This window comes from Bos indicus, chromosome 5 (genome assembly GCF_029378745.1).
Source record: "Bos indicus isolate NIAB-ARS_2022 breed Sahiwal x Tharparkar chromosome 5, NIAB-ARS_B.indTharparkar_mat_pri_1.0, whole genome shotgun sequence".
NCBI classification, from domain to species: Eukaryota; Metazoa; Chordata; class Mammalia; order Artiodactyla; family Bovidae; genus Bos; species Bos indicus.
The window spans coordinates 101,226,343-101,239,059 of NC_091764.1; the positions used below are offsets into that span (position 1 = coordinate 101,226,343).

The window sequence follows — 12,717 nt, forward strand, 5'->3', positions numbered from 1 at the left end:
TGTTGTAATGGTCTAAGCATGAGAGTTTCTAGGAATAAGAGCAAAGACAAAGTTTTTATAGCTCCTGGATCAGAGAAAGTGTTATATACATATTATGTGATATGATGGGAAACAAAGCAAGCAGAATGAACTTGGCTCCCAATTTTCATTGGCCTTCTGATGGCATTTTTGTCCTCAAAGGCAAGAAACCAAGATTTTTAACATAAGCTTAAACAAAACCAAAAGACAGCCTAAGGCTGGCGTCTTCTCTCATGAAGCTCCTCCACATTACAAAAGGATGAGGGTCCTATATTCCTTAACTTTCCCTAACCCTAAGACAGCCAGCCCTTCTCCTGGACAAAACTCGTGTGGTGTCTGTTTGCTTGGATGTGGCAATAAATGAGATTATGGGGGTGGGCGGGGGGAGGCTAAATGTGTGGGTCAAGAAGAGGAAAAGAAAAAAGAGAGACACAAAGAAACAAAGACATTTGGGGGAGTAGAATTCTAAGAAGACAAAAGTGAGAAAGGGGGTTGGAAGAATGATTCAAATATGGAAGACAGCCAGAGACACAGAAACGGATTCAGCGGGTTTGTTTTTTTTCTTTCTCTTTAGGTAAAAAGTAACCCAAGGACAAAGTGAGACTGGGGCCAGATGGTGGTTCATGGAAGAAAGGCATATATGAGCTTGAGCCAACCCGTCAAGGCAGCAGCACCATCTCTCATCAGTGTGATCATAACCTTTGGAACGAGGGTGTGAGTGATTGCAAAGCCCCATCGCCCTTATCCTCCCCGCATCATAGTAGCACTGAATCAGACTCCTCTAGCCTGGCTTTCCCCCTCCCGCCCTCCCTCCCTCCCTCTCTCTCTCTCTCTTCCTTGCTCTCCCTCATCTCATTGTTTCAGAGTAGGCCAAATTCGAAGTCCTTTCCAGGGAGTGGCCCTGTTCATCTTACACCCCAGCCAAAGTGGAACAGAGAAGGAGAGAGACACATTCAACAACCAAAGGGCTCGGTGGAAAGAGCAGAGAACCATCAACAGTGAGTGGCTTGGATTGTCTAAAACCCTAAATAGACAGAGGGAGGGGGGGTGTGTGTGTGTGTGTTAAAGGGCTGGAAGCAGGCAATGGAGAATGTCACTGATTTAGACATCCCAATTATCCATGGAATTCAAATGAGGAGAAACTTAGATGAGCAGATATTATTTTTTTTCAAAAAAGTAACAGATATAAAAACAAAAGTTTAGATACTAGGGTTTAAAGAGGCCATGGGGTGGATGGGGATTCCATCAGTATAAAATTTCCTGAATTGCTGGGAAAGAAGGGGTGAGAATAATGGCAAATGATCACAGAAGAGAGTTTGAAGAAGTGTTGGAAGAAAAGAGAGGAAGGGTCTGAGACTTATGGGGGACCAGGAAAGACCTTGGAAAGCAAGGCATCCTATAGATATGCTTGCCTGGAGCGGAAGTGCTGATCACAGTCTCCACTCTCCCCACTCACCTGTCAGACATGACGTTCTTTGGACCCAAAGTGCTCCTGCTTCTCACCGCCCTCATCATGTCCTCTGGTGAGTCCCTACCTTTTTTTCTTTTCTCCCTAAAATGTCAGCTCCTCTAGGTGGGTGGAGGTGTATGTTAGAGGGAGGATGGAAGGAGGCTGAAGGGGAATGGGAGGAGAGATGCTTGCTATTTAATTCTAGAATTTCCCATTAAAGAGAAGTAAAAGAACACGGGGAGTTCCTTGGCAGTCCCCTGGTTAGGACTCTGCACTCTCATTGCCAAGGGCCTAGGTTCAATTCCTGGCTGGGGAACTAAGGTTTTGTAAGCCTTGCAGCATGACCAAAAAATGAGAGAGAGAAAAGAAAAGACTTTGCGATTAGAGGGATGTGATTGGAGATGACCTCAGATCTGGGGGAAGGCAGGCAGCCTGAGAGTTATGAAATTAAAGCAAAACTAAGATACACACAAATGCATATTAACCAAGAGGGCCACTCTCATAAATGTACAAACAGGGAAACAAATACCAAAGGAGGAAATTCCATGGTGGCCCAGTGGTTGGGACACAGTGCTTTCACTGCCATGGCCCAGGTTCAAGCCCTGGTCAGGAAACTAAGATCCCAGCAACTCCCTGCGCCCCCGCCCCCGCCACCGAAAAAAGAAAGCAAAAGGAGAAGCTGATGTATACAATTGTGTACACAGACATAAGGACTTCCTCACAAGAAACTCAAGTTTAAACCATGAAGAAGGGGTTTCCCTGGTGGCTCAGTGGTAAAGAATCTGCCTGCCCTGAAATGCAGGAGCCATAGGAGATAAAAGTTCAATCCCTGGGTCTGGAAGATCCCCTGGAGGAGGGCATGGCAATCCACTCCAGTATTCTTGCCTGGAGAATCCCATGGACAGAGGAGCCTTACGGGCTACAGTCCATAGGGTCACAAAGAGTCAGACTGAGTGACTGAGCACACACCACATCTTAAAACTGTGAAGGAAAACAGTGGGGATATATTAACCTAACAAACACAAGCACCAGACTCACACAAGCAGATTCACGCGCATACAGAAAATGTTGCCGCCTCTATAGGCAAAAGGAAAATGATCTTCATAGATTGTACAGAATTGAACTAGACGACTGGCCACTCTGTGAACCTTGGACTTTCCAGAAAAAAAAAAAAAAAAAAATCTTACTCTTTTTTCTTTTTTTCTTTCTTATTCTGCCCAACACAGACTGTGAGATAATCATTTGGGGTCTTTTTCAGTAGTGTAGCTGGAGGGGCTGGCTGTGGGGACGGAAGGACAGGCCATCAGGAAGGGCTGCTGCCTTGAGGGTGGACAGGACCCCACCCCTTCTGGACAGACTGAGAACAAGAGGCCTCCTGAGTCAGGGCTCCCCTTTGTGCTCAGCAGTCTCCTGTCTTTGAGTGCTTCCAGGTCTGTGTGTAATACTAACAGTCTGCCTCTTTCTATATGGAGCTGTAACAGAATAAAACATGGCAAGATAAAGTACAGCAATTTTCCCATCATTTTCTGGTTCGTCTCAGAAAAGCTTTATGAGGTATAGAGCTGGACGCATTCACATACTTCTCCTTCCTTTGTGCAGGCCGGACACCCCTAGGGGTCAGCGGACAGCGAGGAGGTAAGTGATCCCATGGATCTGGGCTCTGTTGGGGTTCTTATCAGGACAATGGAACCAAATGGTCAGAGTTCCAAGAATTTGTCATACCATACAGAGATGAAGTGCCCAGGTGTGTAAAATAATAGAATTGAATTCAACAATCCTGTCATCCCATTCATAAAACTTTCTCATTCACTACTGAAATAACTTCACTCAAATCTCTATGTCCTTCTCATTTCCACACCCTCGGATAACGCCTGCTACTCCTAACAGGATTTTCCTATCTATGTAAGAGTGGAAAAACTAAAATGCAGACAGAAAAAGAAGTCTTCCCAGTCCTACAGAGAAATTGTGGCTCAATGAGACAGAATCCATAAGTTTTGGCTTCCAAAGGTCCGCTTCCTTCAGCTCGATTCAATATCTGCAGTTGCCTCTTGGCATCAACATAATTATAATTTCTCTTGCTTTTCCCAACCCTTGAGAGCTCTACAGTATATAACCCTTTAATGAGTCGAAAGATCTAATGAGTAGGTCACAACTGGTGCTTTTAATGAGTTAAGATAGACTAAAATAAAAACAAAGTACCCTGGGGACTTCCTGGTGGTCCACTGGCTAAGACTCCATGGTTCCAATGCAGGGGGGCCCAGGTTTGATCCCTGGTCAGGGAACCAAAACCCCCATGCCACAACTAAGATCCTAAGAGCCTCAACTAAGACCTTGCACAGCCTAAATAAATATTTCTTAGAAGATAGAGTACACTGCAAGTAGATGACAGAAGTATTATTTTTACTCTTCTTTCAGTTTTATATGTGTATACTGGCTCACAATATAATTTCTTACTGTGCATCTTGGTAGAAAAAATAAAAATACAGAAAACCCTTTGCTCTTTTCTGGTCTGAATCCTTACATTTTTGAACCCAGATTTTATTTCAGCCCTGTGCTGTGCTGTGCTCAGATGCTCAGTCGTGCCTGACTCTGTGTGACCCTATGGACTGTAGCCCGCCAGGCTCCTCTGTCCATTGGATTTCCCACGCAAGAATACTGGAGTGGGCATCCATTCCCTCTTCCAAGGGATCTTCCCAACCCAGGGATCGAACCCATGTTTCCTGCATTTCAGGCAGATTCTCTGTCACTAGAGCCACCTGGGAAGTCCCAGCACTAGCACAACTACAAATCCAAATTCCTTTCTTTGGGCTGGTTAAGGTCCAGTCCTATTTTATGACTTTGTGATGCTTGTTGAGCAGAAATATTGTAAGAGCTGATGAAAATGTCTCCATAAGATTCCTTCTCAGAAAACCTTCATAAGTCCTTAATAAAGCTTTTATGGAGGTAGCTCATGGAAAAGGTGGGTAAACTGAGGGATATACAGAAAACTAGTACTGTGCCTGAAATTCTAAAAACACAGCTAGGATATTCTCAAACCCTTTGTTCACCCACTGCTTCCTCTATTTCTGTGAGTGGTTGGACTGGAATGTAGCTGGAGAGAAATGGAAACAGGACAGGAATTGGCTACACCCCGGAGAAAATCCACTCCCTTCTTACAGCCTCTGGAATGAATCGGGTCAGTGGTTTTTCATTTATCCTGTGGGACTGGAGCAAACTTGAATTCCTTTTTATCAAAATCTGCTCGGAAAGAAGAAAGCTTATGTTAAAAAGTGTTAAAAAAGATGTTAAAAAGGTTCCTGTCCCATCTGATGCCTTTCTATCTGGAATTTTTTTCTAAAAGATGAGTGAGGAATAAGCAGGGGAAATTCCTTTACAATGTTTTGTGTTTTGCTTCTAGTACAAGGATCAGTAACTCTGATATGCTTTATAAAAATGCTATTCTCACCAGATTGTAAATCTGACACTTGCATGCAGACCTCAAGGCAAAGTATTATGCGGATTTGCTGACCTCTAGTGGGTAAAACCGATAATGACTATAAGCCTTTTACAGTGAAGGTTCATTACAGATGGGAGGTTTGTTAAACGTCTAGTTCTTCACACTGCTTTTTTGTGTTGCTTATTAAAACAGAGACTATTTGTTTCAGGAGTTGCTGTTATGTACAGTTTCAGATGAAGTTTTCTTAATTTATCCAAATATCTTCCATCTTAAGACCTGGACCATTTTTCACTTCTTTTGTCTTTACTTTCCAAGGGTCAAGAGCAAAGCATCTCCCCTCCTCTCCTCTCTTTCTACCTCACTTGTCACTGTGAGCATCAGAAAACGACCAATGTAACCTCTTGTGAACTCTGTGTAGAGAGTATCATCAGATATCCAAAAATATCAAAATCACGAATGTCAAAAATCACAGTCTGGGGATTTCCCTGGTGATCCAGTGGTTAAGATCCTGCACTTCCGTTTCAGGGGGTGCCAGTTCAATCCCTAGTCGGGGAACTAAGATCCCACATGCCCAGTAGCACAGTCAAAAGATTTTTTTAAAAAATCACAGTCTTTTTGAGAAAGACAATTTTCATTTAAATAAGTATCACAAAGAGGTCATCAGCCCATCAACAAGCTCTATGACCTTGGATGAGTTATTTATTCTGCTGATGCTCAGTTTTGCCATCTGTAAAGCAAGCCCATAGTAATCCCTAACTAGCTGTATCAGTTATTATCTGTTAGGATGAAGTCATTCTTGCAGTCCAATGCTGAACCAAAGTTTAATCAGTAGACTATCTGATGGCCACGTAGTTCATTCATTCCTCTAAATAAGAACAATGGGAAAGGGACAGTCTAGGGTTAGGATTGTATGAGTATATTCATGGGAGTAGGAAAAGTGTGACATTTGTTTGGGTTACAGGGGAAAGGACTTTGGTTGGGAAACAAAGAAAAATCCTTTTAGGATCTTACTACATGATGGCTTCTGTGCTTGACAATTTCACTTCTTGGGAGTGCAGGGGTGGGGGATGAGGGGAAGAGAATGCTCAGAAAGTGTTTTCTGATTGTTTTTATGCAGATGATGTGACCACAGTGACTTCAGAAACATTCACAGAAGATCCTAGTAAGATATTCTTTTATTTCCTTGCTCTCACACTGTGGCTAGAAGGATTCAGGATGATGTCTGTATAAAGTAAGAGGAAGACTATTAAAGAGTTTCAGGGACGTCCCTGGTAGTCCAGTAGCTAAGACTCTACGCTCCCAATGCAGGGTGCCCAAGTTCTGTCCCTGCTCAGAGAACTAGATCCCTCATGCTGCATGCAACTAAGACCTGGCACAGCCAAATAAATAAATATATTTAAAAAGAGAGAGAGACAGATTCAGAGCCCTGTTGTCTATGTTAGATGCCACCAAGGCTATAAACATGCCCAATCTTTTTGCCACTTCCTTTTCCTTCTGTGATAGTCCCTTATATTTCTCCCCAAGAGTCCGCATTCTTTCGCTTCAATCTTGCCTCCTTTTAGATCATCATGCCTCACCCTGTTTTTCCCTTTGCTGTTTTTCCTGCTTGCATTTTTCCATTCCCTGCATCTATCGTATTTTTACAGATCTGGTGAATGATCCTGCTACAGATGAAACAGGTAGGTTTCACTCCAGCTCTTAAAAATGGCACGTTTCATGTTAATAGTCACAGTATTTATTCTAGCTCTTGAATTAATCTTATAATTTTTATCACTGGGAAGGGGATGAAAGAAAAGATGCTCCTGGCCCCCTAAAAAAGAGGAAGCAAAGTGGATTCATAAAAAAAAAAAAAAGTGGATTCATAGCTTTAAAAAACATACATAAAGACTTCCAATGTCAACAGGCCAAATAATGCTCAAAAAAATTATCTTCAATGAACTCTCTTCCCCTGGACACAATATAAAAAACCCAGCCATTGCCTCAGCTTTTTCCTGTTACCCACATTCTCCCTCCTGCACTCTGCCTTCCCCTTTGTCAAACCGGAGCCCTTCTCACATCACTGTTTTGTGCCTTTTCAGTTCTGGCTGATATCCAGCCTTCCACCGATGACCTGGGTGAGTTCAGATCTGGGACCTCAGGGCCACGGGGGCTGTTCTGGGCTTCCCGCAATACCCATGATGGAAGACAGTACAGCTGGTGAAGAACCCTAAATAAGACTACATGTTATGCAGAGCATTTGTCCAACAGTTTAATTTAAATTAATGACATGTTTGAGCCCCTAACAAGCAAGAACTGTGGTTTGATACATAAACTGCCAAGGTTTGATTTTTCTCTCCAAGTTTCCAAGATTGAATGGGTAAAGGTAAAGGTGAACAAAACTGATTTTCTTCTAAACATCTTTTGTCTAACAGATGAGATAAGACAAAGGAATGGATAATTTTATTCAGTTTCACCAAACATATATAATCAAGCAAAAGAAGCTGTGAGATCTCAGAGTCCTTGATTATATTCAGTGTTGAGAGTTAAAGGCTTTTCTGAAGGGCACATTGACTAGGTTGATTCCTGGAAAACAAATAGAAGTGAATTAAGTGAATGGAAAGGCGAAGAGCTTTCAGGTAAAGAAAACAATATGGGCAAAGGCTTAGGATGGAAATGAAAACCAGCCAGAGAACAGTTCATGCAAAGGAAAGTTCTAAGCAGATTATTGAATTGGAAAGCCAGCAAGAACACTGCTGCCTAGTCCCAATAAAATATGATATCCTGAATTATTTTGTTAGAGGTATGGGAGAGAAATGAGCTGTCAGGGAGCAGAGACTGTTGAGAGGAAGTCCAGTTTTCTATTAGATAGATGGTAGCTATTGGGTGGATGGTAGCACCATTCACTGAACATTTTGAATTGGTGAAGGGAAAGAAGGCAGTTTGAGACATGCAAGGATCTTTAAAAAAAAAAAAAAAATCCATGAGCTCTTCCAGAAAATGGCAGTTGAATTTGTAGACCTGGAGCTTATTAGAAGAAAGTTCTGAGCTAGACATAGAAGTTTGAGAATTCTCAGCATATAAACCTGTGATTGAAACCATGGGAGCCTGGGTTCGATCCCTGGTAGGGGAAGTAGATCCCATATGCCACAGCTAAGAGTCCGCATACCCCAGTGAAGATCCTGCATGCTGCAGTTACGAACCAGTGCAGTGGAAACAAAGAAATCGGGGATAGATGAGATCACCCAGCTAACATTCTTCCTATAGTATCCTATTAGCAATCCTTCCGATAACATTTTACAGCTAACTCCCGTGGTTAGTCCATTTCTTCAAGATGCATCTTACTCCTTGACTTACTCTCCATTCTACAAACTCAGCCAGTATTTAACTTGCCCCTAGGTTAGGACTGGGGCTTCCCTGGTGGCTCAGGGGTAAAGAAACCACCTTCAATGCAGGAAATGCCGGTTCGATCGCTGAGTCGGGAAGATCCTCTGGAGAAGGAAATGGCAACCCACTCCAGTATTCTTTCCCGGAAAATCCCATGGACAGAGAGCTTGGTGGGCTACAGTCCACAGGGTTACAAAGAGTCGGACATGACTGAGCACACACGTGGGTCTCAAGTAAGGCATGACAGTTACAGGGCAGTGACTTCTAGAACCAGTAATAACTGAATAAAATTTCCTCCTTTCAGCCTCACTCAACGACAAAAATACCACCACAGGTATGATTGTCTTTTGCCTGTCTTTTTCTTAAGCTTTTTTTTTTTCCTTTCTGAAGATGCCTAATCTCCTTGTTCTTGGGAGAATACTTGGTACATCTTCTAGTTTTATTTCCAATTCTTTTTCAAAGAATATTTGTAGTCTTCATATCCCTCCCACCCTACCTCAGTGTCTATGAGTTCCTATTCTAAAGGTCATGGGGAAAAGATGGGATCACTACTGCATGGTCCCAGAACAGTCCTCTCCATAACTAACTTTGAACATCATCTGTTTGTTAGTGGGTCAGGAAGTGACCTCAAGGATTCAGCATTACTGTAGATGTCATGCTTTCTCTAACATACTGGTAATTCTGATGTGCAGCTAGGGTTAAAAACCACCAACAGAGAAATAGTGACCCACTTTAGAATTCAAATTCTTCAGAATATGACTGTTAGCATTTCATCTTTCATGTTGCCACCTGTCTAACCCTAGAAGGACTTTTTCCTAGAAGAACCCACAGGGACTATTTTATTCTCTTTCCTTTCAGGTAGGGAAGCACCTAAATTTCATTGTTTAGCCAACATCTATTATTGCTTTGTGGACTTCCCTGGTGGCTCAGCTGGTCAAGAATCAGCCTGCAATGCGGAAGACCTGGGTTCAACGTCGTGAAGATCCCCTGGAGGAGGGCATGGCAACCCACTCCAGTATTCTTGCCTGGAGAATCCCATGGACAGAGGAGCCTAGAGGGCTACAGTCCATGGGGTCACAAAGAGATGGACATTATTGCTTTGTATTGGTTACAGGAAGAACATACCCCAGCTTACAGTGATCCTCTGTAGAGACTACTCTGTAGGTTTTCCCAGCTCTCTATCTCCTCCTCCATTCCTCTAACCATGTGTTTTTTATGGTGGGTATATTCAGAGTGCCGGGATGAGAAATTTGCCTGCACAAGACTCTACTCCGTGCATCGGCCAATCAAGCAATGCCTCCATCAGATATGCTTCACCAGGTAAAGGGTCCCATATCACCCAGAGAGCCACCCATGATAGCGCTTTCATGTCAGTAACCATTTAATGAGCACCCGCTCTGGAATTTCAGCCTCTAAGGGGGCAGAAGTTTTAAGCATCACCCTTTAAGCTATTCCGAAGGTGCCAATTAGAACCTAGAGTCTGCACGGACTTAAAGAATGAACTTACGGTTGCTGAGGAAGGACGCAAGTGAGGAATAGTTAGGGAGTTTTGAATGGACATGTACACACTGCTGTATTTAAAATGGAGAACCAACAAGGACCTAAGGTATAGCACAGGGAACTCTGCTCAGTGTCGTGGAGGAGAATGGATACGGGTATATTATGGTTGAGTCTCCTTGCTGTTCACCTGAAACTATCACAAAATTATTAATCAGCTCTACCCCAAGACAAAATAAAAAGCTTTTTAAAAAATAAAAATATTTAAAAAAAAAGCAAATAGACTTAAGACCTGAGAAATAAGTAATGGGAAGTGTATTATGATAGAAGGAAAAAAGAACCTTGAGTCTGGATTGAGGCACACGGAACAGCTTAACTAACAAATGTAGATGCTGAAGGCAAGGACGGTGAGTACTAGAGGAAGGATGGTCATGAGGGAAACACTGGTTTATCAAATTCATCACATCCAAGAAATAAGCTGGAGCTGAAGATGCAAGTGTGAAGGTAGAAAATAGTAGGGAGTAGTGTGGGAAGTATTAGAGCTTGAGTCTAGGTGGAATGTGCAAAGTTGTAACTAACAAGCGTGATCGATACCATTCTATCTTCTACACTACTTGAAGGGGTGGGAGTGGGAAGTCTGAAATACTTAAGGAAATCCAAGTATTTCCAGGAGTTGAAAGAGGCATCTCAGGCAGAGGCTAGTTCTCCCTCTCAATGCTTTTTCCATATCCTTCTTGCACCATGACATTGGATCTATGGCAGTTCACGGCGTATGTACGTCATCAACAATGAGATCTGCTCCCGTCTTGTCTGTAAAGAACACGAAGCTATGAAAGGTAAGACTAGCTTTGATGGGGAGGAACAATAATGAGAGCAACTGATAACTGGGGCAAGGTGCTAACAGATCCAAGATGTGGCTGTGGAGGAGGAGCTTTAGGCTGCTCTCCGACTTCCATCAGTTCCTGCTCCACCTAGTTACCCCAATAAACAATATAAAGAAAGCACCATGTTTGGTATATTCATAACCCTCAAAGCTGCTGTACAGCACAGGAAGTTCAGCTCTGTGTTCTGTAATGACCTAGATGGGTAGAATGAGAGGAGGAGGGAGGGAGGCTGAAGAGGGAGGGGATATATGAATGCATATAGGGCTTCCCTGGTGGCTCAGCCATGAAGAACCCATCTGCCAATGCAGAGGATTCGGGTTTGATCCCTAGGTTGGGAAGATCCCCAGGAGAAGGAAATGGTAACCCACTCCAGTATTCTCGCTTGGGAAATCCCATTGACAGAGTAGCCTGGCAGGCTACTCAGTTAGACATGACTGAGCAAGTAAACAACACATAGCTGATTCACTTTGTCATACAGCAGAAACACAGCATCATAAAGCAATTATCTTCCATTATTAACATTAAAAAATTGATAACCCTTAAGAAAGCACCGCTAAATCCCTTTCCAACTAGACAGCAACCCCTAACTTCTCTTATGTATAGATAGTGCATTCGGATGCTCTGCTACTTTGAAGATCATTCACCAGAGATAAAAAGCCAAGTCCACTATTACAAATAACAATCTCAAAAAAAAAAACAAACAATCTCTACTAGTCCTGCAGCCATGTTCATAAGCCCAGGTGGGGAAAAAGCCACTAATTTAGAGACTATAACATTTGGATACATAAAAAGTCACTTAGACATTGGCTGAACACCAGCTACCTTTACAGTAGTCTACCAATTCCAAGAATAATTTCCCTTGCTTATTGTGAAATTTTAGAGGTAGAGCAAAGTAGAAAGATTTTATTAAAAAAAAAAAAATTACAAGAGTCCAGATGTGTGGTTAGACACTATGTATGGTGTGAAAACACTATTTCTCACCTTCCCCTGGCCCAGCCCCAGATGATGGCTGCCGTCGTCAAAGTCACCACATGCAAAAGCCACTCTGACTCAGCTGCCGGCCTTGCACCAACCCCCTCTGAGTAAGAGCTGTACTTAACTTCGCAGAAGGAAACTTACCCCTTGCCTTCATTGGCTCTGCAAGCCACCTGCAAGGGAAGCACCTTGACACTGAGGATGAGTATCTGGGACTCGAGGCACTTTCAAGTGTCTCGGGGGACTTGCTAAAGTTAGCCATTTGCACACAGTAAACACTTTTGAATGACTGGACCTAATTTTTTTTTCCCTGCTGTTTAATAAGTCCACAATTAGAAGAATTGGAAGCAAGGTGTGAATAAGAACTGACCACCTGTGCTCAGTTCTTTTGCATCCAGTCTTTCATTTTCAACTACATTCTTGAAGCAGGTATTTCAATGCTTGTTTTGCAGAAAAGGATGGTGAGGTTCAGAAAAGACTCTTTCTGGTAGGGAGTAAATAACCATTAAGTTACAGATCCTAGGTTCTAACCCTGATCTATTTCTCTTCAACCCTTTCACTGCACCACCCTGCAGTCTCCTCTTTCTTCTTCTCTTTTCTTGGAGCCCTGGCCACCTTCCTACATTCTCATCTCAACATGCTCTGCTTCTCTTCTAGATGAACTCTGCCGTCAGAAGGCTGGTCTGCCCCCAAGGCGACTCCGACGCTCCAACTACTTCCGCCTTCCTCCCTGTGATAATGTGAATTTGCAGGGACCCAGTGGTCTGTGATCAACAAGGAAGAGGAAGCAAAGAATGTGTGGGTGGGAGGGAACTCCTTGTCCAACCATTGTCAGCTAACCCATAGACATGAGTAGTTCTTAAATCAATCCCTTTGCAATGTCTAGCTTTTGCCCCTACTTCTTCAGTTTTTTTTTTTACCCACTTTGTCATTTTTCAGTACATAACATATAGTTTTTGTAGTATTGCATGGTTTTGCTGCTTCTCCATATCATAGACCCGGTAGATAAATGATTAACGTGTCGCTTAGATAGAAACATTCTATGTACAATGTCAAGAGAAAATAAACTTGAATAAAATTATTAAAAATATTAA

General features: G+C 42.7%; 1 protein-coding gene across 3 annotated transcripts; it reads left to right on the forward strand.

Annotated features, from left to right (window-relative positions):
• Positions 1-882: 882 nt before the first annotated feature.
• Positions 883-12,717, forward strand: MFAP5 (microfibril associated protein 5). 3 transcript variants are annotated; one of them, XM_019961613.2, is made up of 10 exons: positions 888-1,016; positions 1,482-1,541; positions 3,068-3,103; positions 6,022-6,066; positions 6,551-6,583; positions 6,983-7,018; positions 8,572-8,601; positions 9,500-9,587; positions 10,527-10,600; positions 12,281-12,717. In XM_019961613.2, the coding sequence occupies exons 2-10, from the start codon at positions 1,484-1,486 to the stop codon at positions 12,391-12,393; spliced, it is 513 nt and encodes a 170-aa protein (XP_019817172.1). In that variant the 5' UTR covers positions 888-1,016; positions 1,482-1,483; the 3' UTR covers positions 12,394-12,717. The 3 variants fall into 3 exon arrangements, with proteins under 3 accessions (XP_019817173.1, XP_019817174.1, XP_019817172.1); XM_019961614.2 differs by lacking the exon at positions 6,983-7,018 and having other exon boundaries at positions 883-1,016; XM_019961615.2 differs by lacking the exons at positions 6,551-6,583; positions 6,983-7,018 and having other exon boundaries at positions 883-1,016.

What these genes read in the sequence shown, in the direction of transcription:
- MFAP5 (XM_019961613.2), top strand. Translation starts at nt 1,484, where the DNA reads ATGACGTTCTTTGGACCCAAAGTGCTCCTGCTTCTCACCGCCCTCATC. An exon ending in GGTCAGCGGACAGCGAGGAG is followed by an intron (nt 3,104 to 6,021) that starts GTAAGTGATCCC and finishes GTTTTTATGCAG; the next exon opens with ATGATGTGACCACAGTGACT. An exon ending in TCCTGCTACAGATGAAACAG is followed by an intron (nt 6,584 to 6,982) that starts GTAGGTTTCACT and finishes GTGCCTTTTCAG; the next exon opens with TTCTGGCTGATATCCAGCCT.